The sequence below is a fragment of the Phacochoerus africanus genome, chromosome 15 (genome assembly GCF_016906955.1).
Source record: "Phacochoerus africanus isolate WHEZ1 chromosome 15, ROS_Pafr_v1, whole genome shotgun sequence".
Taxonomy (NCBI): Eukaryota; Metazoa; Chordata; class Mammalia; order Artiodactyla; family Suidae; genus Phacochoerus; species Phacochoerus africanus.
Genome location: NC_062558.1, coordinates 114,368,885 through 114,384,249, shown reverse-complemented (window position 1 = coordinate 114,384,249; position 15,365 = coordinate 114,368,885). Strand labels below are relative to the sequence as shown.

General features: G+C 48.2%; 2 protein-coding genes across 10 annotated transcripts in view; one reads left to right on the top strand and one right to left on the bottom strand.

Annotated features, from left to right (window-relative positions):
• The window catches only part of NT5C2 (5'-nucleotidase, cytosolic II), a 105,452-nt gene extending 103,141 nt beyond the window's left edge, over window positions 1-2,311 (top strand). For all 8 annotated transcript variants that reach the window (XM_047761071.1, XM_047761072.1, XM_047761076.1 and 5 more), the window contains 2 exons: window positions 112-288; window positions 860-2,311. In XM_047761071.1, the coding sequence (XP_047617027.1) occupies window positions 112-288; window positions 860-1,105 (423 nt within the window). In that variant the 3' untranslated portion in view covers window positions 1,106-2,311. The remainder of the gene's footprint in view (window positions 1-111; window positions 289-859) is intronic.
• An 8,516-nt stretch (window positions 2,312-10,827) lies between these two features.
• Window positions 10,828-15,365, bottom strand: part of CNNM2 (cyclin and CBS domain divalent metal cation transport mediator 2) — a 160,811-nt gene continuing 156,273 nt past the window's right edge. For both annotated transcript variants that reach the window (XM_047761069.1, XM_047761070.1), the window contains 2 exons: window positions 12,981-13,165; window positions 10,828-12,367 (listed from right to left, as the gene is read on the bottom strand). In XM_047761069.1, the coding sequence (XP_047617025.1) occupies window positions 12,158-12,367; window positions 12,981-13,165 (395 nt within the window). In that variant the 3' untranslated portion in view covers window positions 10,828-12,157. The remainder of the gene's footprint in view (window positions 12,368-12,980; window positions 13,166-15,365) is intronic.

Genomic DNA, 15,365 nt, shown 5'->3' with positions numbered 1-15,365 from the left:
CACTTTAAGTGATTTTTTTGTATTTCTGATTTTATACAGGGAATGGCATGTAGCCAGTGTCCAGAAAATATTTGTCAGTGAGCTGAGCCTCAGTTTTGTCCTTTGTTTTAGAAAGTAACTCACGACATGGACATGTGCTACGGGATGATGGGAAGCCTGTTTCGCAGTGGCTCCCGGCAGACCCTCTTTGCCAGCCAGGTGATGCGGTATGCCGATCTCTATGCAGCATCTTTCATCAATTTGCTGTATTACCCATTCAGCTACCTCTTCAGAGCTGCCCACGTTTTGGTGAGTTAATACAGCCTGAAGTTCCTATTTACAGTTGAGATACACTCTTAAGACCAAGCTCTCCAACTAGCTCCCTGGCATGGCACAGCAAAGTCTAGACCACATCCTTCTACCATGCAAAGCCCACGGCCAGGTTACAAATGTGAAAGCTATCAAAATAGAATGTTGCAGAGTATAAGTTTACTCACTTTAAAAGTGATTTGACTGGTGAAGCCATTCCTCTATTTTTAGTGCTACAAGAGAAATATAGTTCTTTATTTCTATATTCTAATACTGATTTATGTTTCCAGGCTTTTCTGTTTTGCTGTGAAATAGGAAATAATCACCTCTTCTCTCCCATCTTATCTAGTTTCAGGCTGTAGCATATGACTTGGGCACAGTTTTGAGGGTTTAGGAGAGAAGAAGATAGGATTAGGATGTTCCTACAAGATACTTCAGTACCTGACTTGCCTTGGCCTCTGGTCCATTAGAGGTGCTTCTGTACAGCCATCTAACAAAGCAAAAGGGTTAGGATCTCTGAAACAGCCGTTTTGTTCCACCTGCTTTCTGAACACCTCTGACTTTGTCGTAGATGCCTCATGAGTCAACGGTGGAACACACACATGTAGATATCAATGAAATGGAGTCCCCCCTCGCCACCAGGAACCGCACGTCCGTGGATTTCAAAGATACCGACTACAAGCGGCATCAGTTGACACGGTCGATTAGTGAGATTAAACCCCCCAACCTCTTCCCACTGGCCCCCCAAGAAATTACGCATTGCCATGATGAAGATGATGATGAAGAGGAGGAGGAGGAGGAGGAAGAGGAAGAATGAGGTGGAAAACCAAAACTCTCAGCACTCATTAAACAAGTTCTGGCAGGACTCACAGGAGCAAAGGCTGTCTCTCTGTGGGTCCTAGTGGGGGGTGGGGGGCTCCATCAAAGGTACATCTGGAAAGTTTCTGAAGACGTTAAAATATTCTAATCACAGGGAGATACTTGTTTTAGTTTTTTGCGTCTGCACTCTTTGCAGCTGGTTCAGAATTGTAACAGAGTCTGCATCAGAGGAGAGGAAGGGTCAAGCGGGGCTGAACTGCATGCAGCTGGCTCCGTTGTGGTTTGTGACACTGTTTCATCATCAATATATCATAGTGGTGGAGGGTCCCAGAGTGAAACAAAGACAATGGGAAGAGGTGATCCAAAAATGTTTTGGTACAAATTGGGCTCTTACTACAAAAACCCATCTTTTTCAGTGCATTACATAAGTATTGTATATCAGTGGAGAAATATATTATTTCCATGATCAAATGTAGTTTTTTGTTAAGGTCAAAGTTCCTTTACAAGCTTTGAAGTGTCCTCAGGGACTCTGGGAAGGCTTCTGTCATTGGCTCTGCAGACTGTTCTCTACTTACTATAGGGCTGGTCTGGAATGGACTGCAGTGATTTCATTTTGAGGCAAAAATCTTCATCCACTTCTACATTTTTTTTGACAGATAGAAAAAATGCTTATTATCCAGAAACCTAGTGTTTTTCTTATCTGGGACGAATCTATAGAAAGAATTTAGCTGAAAGGACAAAGGAGCAAGCCACCCAAAAGGAACAGAACCTCCTTCTTACACTGTAACTGAGCAAAATTCATTAGAGTGGGCTGCATAGTGTGGCTTATGCCCGCCCCACTCCTCATTCCAGCCTTCTCTATCCTCCTGCTGTATTTCATATTCAGGCATTAGAGGGTGGGAAGAGATCTCTGGAAGCCAGAACTGCTACTCAAACGGAGGGCACAATGAGTGTGAATAAATTCACTGCAGAATCCCAAGTCACATCACTTCTTGTTGTTCTGAACAAGAGTGCTGGATCATTACTGTATATTTTAAGGTATTATAACAGCCTCACCAGAACAGTGAAAGCTGTTACAACATTTTCCACAGTGGTGTAGACTCCTACTTTAACCTTCATATGTTTTTTCCAGTCTTACTGTCGTTTGTCAACATGGGAGGATTGATTAGCTGTTCTAGAATTCAATAAAGTATAATATTTCTAATACTGACTTTGACCCCTTCCTGTAGCACAACTATGGTAACTACTGTCTTCAAGTCAGTTTACGTTTGGCCTCCTCATATCAACTTGACTTCCTGTAGAGATGGTCAGTTAAACTCAGATGGTGAATTTTAGGAAAGTTACTTAAAGCCAAGAAGGTTTAGTGTCCTGTTCAGACCTTAAATTTTCTATCATAAGCGTTAGCTCTGTTGAGACCTACAATAACAAAGTGAGCCCTTTAAACTACCCTTTCTAAGATCCTTGTAGGAAAAAATGGGTCTGAACAGAACTAGAATAACTTAGAGCTACAAATCGTTTAGACATGTTAGTATTGTTTTTAAATAACCACTTTAAAAAGCCACTTGCAGTGACATGTCAGATTTAAAAGTATGTTGTCCATGTTTAGATATTCCTAAATCAGATTTATTTACTTAAGAAATATCTTGTCAACAACTTTAAAGCCCTGCAATTTTTCCAAGGCTTCCAGAGTGTTTAAAAATACTCCACTTATTCACCACAAATAGCCTGAGACAAACAACTGCATATCTAAGTCTACATTAAGGGTAGGAGCTTAGCCACATTCCATGTTATGGAAACTATTTAACCTTTCTTTGATGGTGGGAAAAATGGTAACTATGGTCTAGCTCTTGCCATACACTTAATCCCAATTCCTCAGTTCGGTAGTTTATGTCTCAATACTTAGGTTTCTCATGACATTCTTTCTTGGTGACTCAAGCATAGAGCTGCTATTCTTAAAGTTTTTCCTCCAATGGAACAATTTCAAACAATACACAGCTTTGGGAGGCCCTGAGAATGAAAACTGTACCATGGAGCTACCTGAGCAGCCTTGAAAAGAGAATGGTACACGGCCGCCAGAGAGCAGGGAGGACGTGCACACGCACGGCAGGCGGGACACAGAGCCGGCAACTTCAGGAACCCGCGTCGTCCCATCCCACACCTCCATGAAGTGGGACACGGCAGCGCAGGCTGTTCTCACCACTGAGCGTGTAGAAATAGCAGAAACCATGCCATCTGCGGAGAGAATGTATTTGTTTACGGAATGACCAAGGCAGCCTTTCCATTTAACCTGGCAATCTCAACCATTTCTCCCTGTCCTCAGATGCAAGGTCTTCATCCCAAGGCCATGACTGACTGACTTGTTCCCACAAAGGTATGTGATTGCAGGAATAAAATATAAGCAATAGTTTAAGTCCCTCTACAGAGCTTTAACACAAAAACTCCTCCTAACTGAACACGGAACCCTTCATCTCAAGCTTGCCAACTCTTACTACAAGTGTAAGTAATCTATATTTTCTAATTTAAAATGACAAGTGTTTGGTCTGGTCCCTTTATGGTCCCTCCCATAAAATTTGGATGCTCCGTTTTATTACTAGAAAAAAGATGGATTATACAGATTGGTTCATGAATCAAGTTGAGGCACAAATATTCACCCAAATGCTCTGCCTTGCCGTTGAGCTCTTCCCAAAGCCATGTCTGACCAGAGCTATCGATGAGGCCTGATGAGTCCAGGCCAAGGGTAAACCTCACCGTACACACTGGAGCCCTAACGGCAGAGCCCACGGTCTTCATGTCGAAGACAGCACAATCCTTCCAAGTCTCACAAGTTCCTCAGAGGCTTGGAGAAAGGGCTTGTCACGCCAACTTCCCAGCCCTGAAAAACGTCTACTAAATATCCAGTCTTTGAGAGAGGGTTCACACCAGAGGTAATCATTAAGTTGTGGGTGTGAGCGTTTTGAAACAAATAACTTCACTCTTGGACCCACTGCCCTCAAGCCAGTGATGCGGCAGAACTGCGGCAGAGAGGGTGGCTCCACTAAAGTTCCTGCCCCATGCTGGCCTACTATTTGAGTGCTTCACAACCTCTCATACCCTACATGAAAGGCAGTCTGACAAAAAAGATTTCTGGTTGCTAAGCTCTCCTGCAGCCTCAGGCTTCACAGTCATCCTCTAGGAGATGGCATGGCACCAGAATGTCACAGAGGAAGCCATTATAACCATTGCTTTGTTCTGGGACTTTGTGAAAGTAAGAGAGCAGATGTGAGGATTTTGGAGGGAAAATGATGAAACAGACATACAAAGGAATCAAAAGTTTATTAGCCATCCCATGTAATTTAACATTTTGGCTTTAATGAGGAATCATCTCTTGATTAAACTGAATTACCTTCAAAAGTGTGTTCGCAGAAATCGCCTCCAGGCTAACAAAAAGGTCATTCAGTTTGTACCAGTTGCTTTCTCTACAAGACCTTCTGATCACTATCTGTGTCCTCAGCAGGGCTGAGTTGAGAAGAGGTGCTGGGGAGCATAATTTGTTAGATGAAATAGAAACCCCAGAGCTTTTTTCATGATAAAGCTTAGAAATGAACCAACATGTGGGCAACGCTATGGAAGCAGAGGGAAGGTTTAGGCAAATCTCACGTTCACAGCAGGAAGATCACCTTTATTTTCCTTGGAGAATGTCCTGATTTGAACTTAGGACTCATCTAGACAAAGTGATGTAAAGCAGGACAAACCAAGCAAAGAGAGCAGTCCTACCCCGGCCCTGCTGCGGGTTTTTGCTCCGCTTCTAAGGAAAGCACACAGGCTCCCAAGAAGATAGCACTTCACTGGAAAGTAGATCTACCTTGTTCTACTTTCAAGAAACGGGGTGGTGATTGGAGAGGTGGGAGTGGTGGTTAGGTCAGAAGCATCTCAGAGCCAATCTGGTCAGCAGTTCACTGATAGGTCCCCATGCACAGGACCAGTGTGAGTAAAACAGACTGAACATCATGGTTAAACAATATACGGTGGGAAGAACAAGGAACCAGTCGTCAAGAGGCTCAGTTCTCAGAAGACTATAAACCAGACTAAGAGTGGAGGGAAAAAAGGATTCCAAAAGGATGTGGTCTAGGAGTGGATCACAGAGGGGCTGTGAACCTGGACAGGAAAATCCTCGGGGTCTGGTCACATGAGTGAGGAGGGCAAGGTGGACTAGAAGACCAGAAAAGAAGTGACAGTGGGAGAGGACGTGGCTTATTAGGGGATGTGGGAGGCCTGCTGAATCCTGAAGAGCATCCGAACACGACTCACCACACTCATGCCCAGTGTTTTTAACTTGAGGGTAGATCATCTGTGCCCACTGTGACCTTTCTCCTAGGCTTGCCATCACAGGGAAGGACCTACAGAGCCATTTCCATCTTCAAGAGCCAGTTGAGAGGGTTGAATAAGGCCTTCGGTCTTGCCTAGGGAGAAACAGCTTAAGACACTTTGCCAGTGAAATGTGTTATTCGTGACTGCGCAGCAAACATCTGGGGCAATTTGAGTGGCTACCCCGAGTAGCTTCATCTAAAGTGAACTCGCTGGGGGCAGATTACAGTTCCTAAAAAGGCAAACACACCCCTGGCACTGGCTCTACCCAACTGGAAGCTGGAGGCACAGTTCTAGCTCCACTTGTCTTGTAGCATAAGACTTGGTGGTGTCCGTCCAAAGGACATGCCCTGCTGTGCTGCCCAACTCTCCCACCAGGCAGGGGATGGAGGTCAGTGTTGCATAGATGACAGGGGGAAGGGAACACACATCCGCTAGAAGGGTGAACAGAAATCATCATTTATCTAAATAGAATAATAGAAATGAACAAAAACCTTTTAAAACAATCACAAAATTTACAAATAAATTGATACAAAATAAATAGGAGATTGTAAATCTACAACATCATTTGAATTATAAAATGCATTCTTTATGACAATCAGCTCATGAAACCTATACATGTCATTTGTGCTTATTTAGGTTTATGTACACAGCTCTGAATACTGTGTTCAGAAAACTTCACTGCTACAAAGCATGAAATGTACACTATGATACAGTGAGTAAAGGCTAAGGAGGACGGAAATCAGACACAAAAGCAGGGTCTTCTTTGAGGCACCAAGGCAATGTTGGCGCTGGGCCTCAAACCAAGAAAAGGCATATCAGAAGCCCGGATGGGCAGGCAGCTTCCGTGGTCCAGAGAGATGGATTCTGCCATCCAAGGTGGGAATTAGAGACCACCATCACTGTCGCGGGGCCAGGACACCCACCTGGCTTGGGAGTGTGGGACTGAGGAAGGAGTCTCTGGCCTCACAGCCACGCTGTACCACCACCTAGAGGATAGGTCCAGTCACCTGGAGACCACCTCGAAAGTATTTCACAGAGGTTCTTGAGAGGCCCTGCCATCAAGTAGGAGACTCGCCTCCATCCTCATCCCCAACACTGGCCATCAGGAACAGAGGTGGGCCCAGCAAAAGGGGCCAGGACACTAGGACCAACATTAAGAGCAGCAACCTGTTTAAGACAAAAACAAAAGCGCTCCTTCTCACCACTTGGAAAGACAACAGAACCCTAGGCTCCATGGATAAGGGGCTCCAGAGCAGATCTCATCTCAGTCACAGACAGGGTACTAACGGTAGAGGCATATGTACATAATAAATAATCATATAAAATAAAGCATATACATTTGTGAACTTAAAGGACTCCAGAAACAAGAAAAGTCAATGGACTGACACATTCCACCTTCACAGTAGACTTCGGATGCGGGGAGTAAGGAATCAGGAGCTAGGCTGGTGCTCTCTGGGGAATGAGAGTCCTGAGGCCTTTCTCTTCCCCTCTGTCTTGTGCTCTGAGAGCCTGAAACCAGCTGTTTATACCCAAGGGGCCTGCAACTAAAAGGGCAGGCACCCAAAGCCCACCAGGTCCATTTGACAGGTCTCTCCAGGGTGAGTCTGGAGAGGAATCTGGCCCCAAAAGAATCACTTCCCAGGTGAATCCATGTTGGGCAGACGTGGACAAATGCCAGAAGATACCCTGCCATGTGAGGCAAGACAATACTCCCAGCCACTCTTCCAATTTGTTCATTGTAATGTATTATGGAAACTTGAAAACATGTACTCACGTGAATCTCACAGTACATGGTGGGTCTTCTTGGCACACAAACTCCTAGAACTTTATACTCTTGCCACTAGAACCTTTGTTTCCATGTTGCTTCCAGTACAGCCTGATATTTAAACAACTCTACTGAGATGATGTCAGTGGCTCCAGCAGATAAAGAGAAAAAGCTTTACTTAAGCCAAGCCAACCACAAAGGTCTGAAAAGCAAAGAAGGTCCCCAGCCTGAGGAGGTGGGAGGAAAGCTGCTCCAAGCTGGGCAGCTGCTGTGAACCGCCATCTTCCTCCTGCTCACAGGGCTGGCCACGGACTCTGGCATCTTCCTGAATTCCGACAGGGCAGGAGGAAAACCGGCGGGCAAGCACTCACTGCAGGAAGGACGCCTGCATGCGCGTGCAGAGCAGGGAGGCCCACTGTCTCGGCCTCAAGCAAGCTTGGCACCACTGCCTCGCACATCCTCAAATGAAGGCAAAAGGAACAGCATCCTAGAATTCTCTGAACTCATCTCTCCTATCAGCCCGTGGGAATACAAGAGAAACGTGGAAAGATAAAGGTTTGCGAATGGCCCTGAGGTATAAAAATCCACTGAGTAGGTTGCTCACTGATGTATTTACATGGGAAAAGTTTCTGAATCCTCAAATCACGTTCATATTGAACTCTCTAAATCCCTCCTGAGTCTGGGTTAACCTCCCACCCACCCAGATGTCCTTCCTAGACAGAAGCACCACTAGTCCAGAGGCCGGAACAGAACCACACCAGACCCAGGACCAGAGCCTGTGTCCTCAAGTAGGAAAGCGAGCCCTGGTGTCCCAGAAGCCTCCAACGCCCTGAACCGCCGGCTCAGCCTCGGCGGCCTTAACACTCTGCAAGAAAACCCTGTCTCTGGGATCAAAGCTGAGAGGGGAGTTGTTCCTGCTCTCCTGCCAGCAAGGAGCTTGGGTCGTGTGACATGCACCAAACCAATGCTCGCCGGTGGCCTCTTGCTTAGGATCCCAGGGAACAAGAAGAGCACCTCCCTGTGCTGGCCCAGGCGAGTCCTCCGCCTGGCATCACCCCTGGGGAAGGAACACTGGAGGCATCCTGGTGTCCGGCCCAGGAGAGGCGAAGACGGTCAGATCCCTGGCTGGTTGTCAGAAGATGACGTCGTTGGGTTTTGTTTTTGACCAGCTGGGATACAGGCTCAGTTAGCCAGGGCCTACTTAGGTCTGCTCCTCAACCTGAGATAATTTGAGGACAGAAGTTCACGGCCCCTGCTTAGCCCCAATTCCTGTTGCTTCATTTCCTAAGGAAAATGCAGTTTTACTTGCATCTACCACTAGTTTTCCTAGACTTGGAAAAGCTGGTCCTTTAGTTGAATAGTACTGGATGTAGCACAGGTAAATGTATTCACAGTTAACGTTCCATAGTAGTGTGAAGCTTTGCATTCGACATTTGCACAAAAGTTCCTTGAAACACTATTAGAAAACGGCAAGATGCCCTACTCCTCCCACTTGGGGAGACAACCCTGTCAGCATGGGCACTGAGCTCTCTTCCAGGAGGGAGGGGGAAAAAAAGAGTTAAATGGGGTGTCCTTTCCAATTCAAATTATGTAAGAACCAAGGCCTAAGCGAGTTGATTCGCATCCCAGTTTGCACGCACAAATCTTAAGGTTCTGTTCTCCTAAGAGTTTAAATACATGATTTTGGGACTTGCCTGATCAATATGGAACAAAGAATTAAAGGGGGCAGGGGGCTCTAAAGCAGTGGGGAAAAAAAGTCTTTCTCATGTATGAAGAGAAAGCAGATTGTCCTGGAAAGGTCTGGAGGCTAGGGATCCAGTTCCAGGAGGAACTTTCAGGATGCCACAATGCTATTTAGGAGCAGGAGGTGGCCCTATCTGGTCCCACAGAACCAGGGTTCACAGCAGGGGTCATGGAGGCCCCCGAAGAGAAGTCAGGCCCCGGGCCTGACAATGGGGCTGCCACAGAACTCAGGATCCCAGGGCCTGTGTCTGCTCCACAGCCCACTCCAGGGCCACGCTTACAAAGCCAGCAGCCCTAGGACAGGATGATCCATCAGTGGTGCTGACGGGCCCCTGCACATCAAGATCTCAACTCCATGATGGTCTTTCTCTGCCTTGCTTGCATTGACTTTACAGACATGAACTGCATAGACCTTCTACGTCAAGATCATTCCGCTGCCCCACAGAAGCAATGAGCTCGTGTTTCTCCTTCGACAGTCTGAAGTTAGTTTCCAGAAGGAACGTGGGGCCTGAAAAAGGAATCTGTCCTTCAGATGTTGAGGGTTTCTATCTGCAGGGTCTGGAGATTTCCCCAAAGCAGATGTAACTGTAGCCAAATGTTAGCCTTCATTCCTTAAGGGACCAGACAGAACTTATGTTGGACGCCCCACTGTTCTAACATAGGGTGAAAAATCAAAGGCAAAGAGTGGTTTATAGAAAATAAACATGAACTTGGGAGGCTAAAACCTCATCCTCCGGGAACCCCCCTACACAGCTCTCCCTCCTTGAATAGAGGAGGCTTCTTCAAAAAGCCACACACTGAACAGGTAAGGTGGCATCAAAAAATTTCTCCCTGAAGTCAAGGAGTTGGCAGCTGGAATACTCTCAACAGGGCTTTAGGATTCACAGAGGAGCAGCAGGGCTCCAAAAAAGATCCAAAAATCATAGTACTCTGGTTCCAGAGGCGCCTTCCAGTAGCAAGGCACCCCGAGACAGACCGTGTGGAGAGGCAGATTGAGTCAGTTCGGCCAGGGGAGGCTGATGGGTGAAGAGCTTGGCGGCCAGAGGAACCACCACAGCACAGGGACAGCAAGTGCTGTCCCAGCCCAGAGCGGGGCATGGTGGCCGAGGCCGAAGCTTCCTCCCCAGCAAGGCCTGGGTTTCACTTTGTTACAGGGAACTCTCTTGTTTCCGTGCCCCTTACAGACAGCCTTGGATGCCGTGCCACGCCAAGCTGGTGTTGTCCTCAGCAAGACACATCATAAGAAAGTGAGGCCTTTATGTCTGGATAGATTTGTTTACAAAAGGGGGCACTCGCAGTGCTGCATCCCACTAATGTCAAGTTCCACCACAGCAGCTTGGACACCAGCAGAAGGCCACTGGGTTCCGTTAGGGGGTGCCCTGATGATGTCCACCAGGTGAGGCCAGTACTTCCCTGAGGGATGTGGTACCTTCTGAGGAAGCCACTCCCTGACTGACGTCCCAGAAGAAATGCTGAGCCAGGGGTGCATCTGACACTGAAGCCACTGAGCTGCTGGCTGGAAGGCAAGCCCAGCACACTGCTGGCCCCCGCCCCCACCACCCGCAGCTCCCGCCCGGCAGAGCCCAGCCTGGGGAGCACCGTCCTACCTGGACGAAGGAGAAGAGAACTGCTGCTTAGCCCCAGGGCTGCCCTTTGCTCAGTGGGACCCACTGGAGAAAAGGCTATCCTCTCGCCTAGTGACTGGATGCAGCGCAGACTGACAGTTCTACGTGAAAACAGCGCTCAGGAGCAATTCATTTCAGTGCATAAATGTTGCCGACAAAATGCACGTCTCCCTTGGGTTAACACTTAAAACACAGATAAGATAGTTAAGAGCTCAGTCACTCAAGAAATACCGCCTGACATTAATTTCACTACACGTGATGAATTTGGTATTAAAATAAGACAGAGACACACACGAAATGGCCACAACACACATTTGGTTTCTGAATCCCTGTTTGGGGCCAACCGACCCTGGCTGTACAGGCAGCCTCTCTGGCGTGGACCGTGTCTGAGGCAGGAGGCACAGAGGTCCTCGGGCGGGGACACGGCCACTGCTGGGCCCCATGGGCCCAGGGACAGAGGGGCAGAGGGACAGTTGGCTCCCTGGAAGGAGGGGCAGGGCTGCAGGCCCCAGAGTTTCCTCCTTTAAACACATGGGTCTAAAGATGCCCTCCTGGCGCGGAGCACAGAGCACAGCTGGAAGGTCCCACTTGTTTTCTGACAGTGACAGCGGGCAGGGGAGGGGCGTGGACACCATACCGCGAGTTTACTCAAGAGCCCTGTGGAAGATTTCCATTTGGCATCTGTGTAGCAGCATCTCGGGTTTACAAGAGCAAGGATGGGGCGGTGGGCGACGGCGGGGCGGGGAAGAGGCCAGGTTTTGGGAATGTCGCGTGAAGCCACCTTGCCTCTTGCCAATGATAAACCATGGGTGTAAAATTCATTAACATTCATTTTGGTGATAAAAACTCCTTAGAGTGGGAGCAAGATCACATTCCAAGCAAGTGTTAAACCTTTCTGAGGGAAAGGGACACCTTTAAACATTAACTTAAAACAACACTGAGCTCAGATCAGCGAGTGCGGGTCCCCGTGCGGGCGCCGCCCCACAGTGCCCACAGCCTTGTCAGGTCGGTGCCAACGTGGCTTTCTTCATTCATCCTTCAAGTTCGACAGCGACACCCCCTGGGGCACAGAGGAAGGGTGCCTCTCCCCAGGGCGCCCAAGGCAGGCCACCTGGAGGGGCAAGTCCATCCTCTCAGGGTCACATCATGGGGTCATAGCAGAGTTCAGACAGAACAACTTCAAACTCTGCAAAAGATACTTTTCAAAAACATGATCTCTGGGGGGGGGGGGAATAGTAACTCTCGCAACAATTTTCAACTCCATGCAAATTAAGGGAGGAGGAGCGTGAATAATGGTAAAAGGTACAGCTGAAAAAATAAACATGATTCTATTCGGGCGGAAGAAGTTCATTTCCGTAATTTTGAATGCCACGCTCTGGCTGTCAGGTTCACATCTCGGGTATCCATTCCTGCCCTCCCCAGCCTCCTCTGCTGCTTCCAGGAAGGGGACAAAGTCTTTGGTCTCAGGATGTTGCAGGATGCAGCATGGCACGCAAGCTCACACTAATGGGATTCACGGTCAGATGGAGGAGGCCGGGCCTCGGGTTGGGGCCAGGGCCAGGGAGGGACATTAGATGGCGCCTTCGCTGTGCAGGCTGTGGTTGGCCTTGCTGTGCGTCACACAGTTCTGTTCATTGAGCAGGTTGGCCGTCTCGTCCGGCAACCCGTCGTGCAGCTCGGTAAGAGTCAATTCAATTTTAGTGTTTTCACTGTCTGAAGACTGAGGAGTTTTGTCCATCCGGGATGCCATCAAGGCATTTTGGTACTGCTGTCTTGAGATCTGGGGCCAGGAAATAGTGCAGAAAACAAACCACAATAATGTTTATTTTTTGGCTCCTATCTCCACATGGTATTAATTATACCTTAAATCCCCCTACAGGCCCCTCGTGGTTGCTCCAGGAGAAAACCATCCTTGAGTATAAACTGAGCTACCTTTTAAAGGTCAAGTCAGTTTTTACTGATATATGTATGCCATTTCCAGATTTTATCTCAAAATTGCCCAGCGACTAGAAATGGAGATTGGCGCCCATGAGCTAGAGCTGGCCAGTGCCCCCAGGCTGCCTTTATTTCAGACTGAGGGAAGAACCTGGTCTCCAGGGCAGCAGGTATTCTGACAGGTCTCTTCAGGCTCCTTGTGTGGGGAGCTCTGAAGGACCAGCTAGAAGGGTTTACTCTTTTTCTCACCATCTCCAGCTCTCGCTCCCTGAAAAAGCCACATTGATGTGGCCACCCAGCGGACAGAGCCAAGGAGATGGAGGGTCTTCCCAGCCTGAGTTGTGGGGCACAGTAAGTAGCTTGGAGACAGGCACCTGCAAGAGGACCAGGGGAGGCTGGGCAGCCCATGCTCCCGGTGGAAGCTGCGCTGCAGCTGCCAGGCCGCTCCCCTCTCTCACCTTAACAAACTGGAGATCAGAGAGGGCTCGCACTGAGTAGTCAGGGATGTAGACTTGGAGGAAAGAAGAGTTGAGCTGATTGTTGCTGCTCCCCAACGTCGGTGTCATCGCGTCGATCCGGTCACTGCGGCTCAGAGAGTCCGAGTGATTCAAGCCACACGGGCGTGGAGGTGACTTGTTTTCACCTGGAACAGGAGAAAAAAAAACCCGACCCGCCTTTGAAGTGAGGTAGCTATACTCAACATCAGCTCCTTATTTTCTGAATAACGAGTAATAATGAAGAGACAAGCTCAAGGAACTTAGACGAGGCGCCTCAGCCATGCAGCTCAGCGGCAGGGCCTCCTAGAGCACACTCCCGCTTCTCCTCAGCAAGGGGTCCCCGGCCCCGTCCATGTGGACAGACCCAACCCTCCCGAGTCCCCAGCAGCAAAGACCCCGCAGCTGTACACACATGGTGTCAGGAGCACAGACCAGGGAGCCGAAACCTGAGACACAGAAGCTACTTGATACAAAACATGGGCTAGAGGAAAGCAACAATGCATTATTTTGCCAGAAGCAAAAATAAAGGACTCTTGAGAATGTTCACAAATCAGTACATGTTTTAAAGGGATCAAAACAGTTGTGGAGTTCCCGTCATGGTGCAGCGGAAATGAATCCAACTGGGAACCATGAGGTTGCGGGTTCGATCCCTGGCCTCGCTCAGTGGGTTAAGGATCCGGCGTTGCCATGAGCTGTGGTGTAGATCACAGACGCAGCTCGGATCTGGCCTTGCTGTGGCTGTGGTGCAGGCTGGCAGCTATGGCTCCGATTAGACCCCTAGCCTGGGAGCCGCCATATGCTGTGGGTGTGGCCCTAAAAAGACAAAAGACAAAAGACAAAAAAAAATAAAAATAAAAAAGTTGTGTCTGCTCATACAATACCTCCCACCCAAACCTGTTCTCTTTGCCTCTGACCCCAGTAAAATCCCTGTGCGGCAGCCCCAGGACGTCTTAGGCTTTCAAGACCCCTGGAAGACACCAAACCCTGAAAAGGTTTGATTAGGTGGCCTTGGACACTGAGGGAGTCTTTGATGAAACTGACTCTTTCACTAAAAGTGAAAGGAAACTTGGGTGCTCTTAGAGGCAGGTTCACCGTAGTTTCTAATAAATTTCATTAAAAGGAAAAACCACCTCCTCACCACAGCTTCCTCCACTTTTGCCTTTTCAGTCAAATCTATTACACAAACACCACCTGCTGCCCACACCAGACAGGTCCCGAACTGCACAATGTCACAGGACCCAAGGGGACTGATTCTCCCGCCTGAAGGTTGGTTCCTCTTTGCAGTGTGTCCCTGACTGGCTCTCAGCTGGTCCCACCCTTCGACTCCCGGAGAGTCTGTGGACACACCCATCAAAATCCACTTCTCCAACTTCCAACAAGTCTCCCCTCCCTCCGTGGAGCTCTGTGGAGAAATGACTTCAGTCCTCCGCTACGAGCTCTTAAAAGTCGGAAGATGATCCTCTTAAGTCATCTTCTCCAGGCTAAATACTTCAACCGTCTTCAGGTCACATTTTTTATCCCCCGGCCCCACCCGGCCACCATCTGAGATTCCATTTGGCAAATGACCTTCTTTAAAATTTGACAAACAGAACAAAGCATGGCGAGTATTCATGGAACCTCACATGATGCACTGACTTTTTCCTAAAATATTCATGTCACAACCTTTCTGTATAATTTTCATGTCATGGACCCATTTTCCATTGCTAGTCAAAATTAAACCTAGGAGCAGTTCCTCTGGCTTCTTTCACTTACCTATGAAAACAAGGCAAATTAATACTTTATCAGATGGTTTCTTTGCAGAAAGGAAATTTGATCAGCTGGCCCAACTTTGCTTAGCCTTAGATTCCCTATCTATAAAAGGCAGATAATACTGGTACCTGCCTTCTAGGGTCTGATGAAGATTCCAAATGAGAAAAGGTATATAAAGTGCTTGGCACAGGGTCTGACACCCAGTAAGTGCCTGAGTGATGAGCCTTGTGAACATTTTTATAATCTTTCCCGTGTGCGCTCTGGCGGGGGAGGGACCTACCACGCGCTGGCCCTCACGGTCGAGCCTCTCTGTCCTTGGGAAAACTTCTCCCAGGCTGATGGACAGTTCTTTGCAACAGGGATCTCACTGTATCCCTGGGTTTTAGCATGTGCCAGATCCCAGGCTGTGCTGCACCACAGCCACAGCTATGCGGGATCCAAGCCACGTCTGTGAACCACACCACAGCTCTTGGCAACGCTGGATCCTCAACCGATTGAGCGAGGCCAGGGATCAAACCTGCATCCTCATGGTTACGCGTTGGATTCACTTCCACTGCGCCACAACAGGAACTACTTAAAGGGCACTTTTCTTAATGA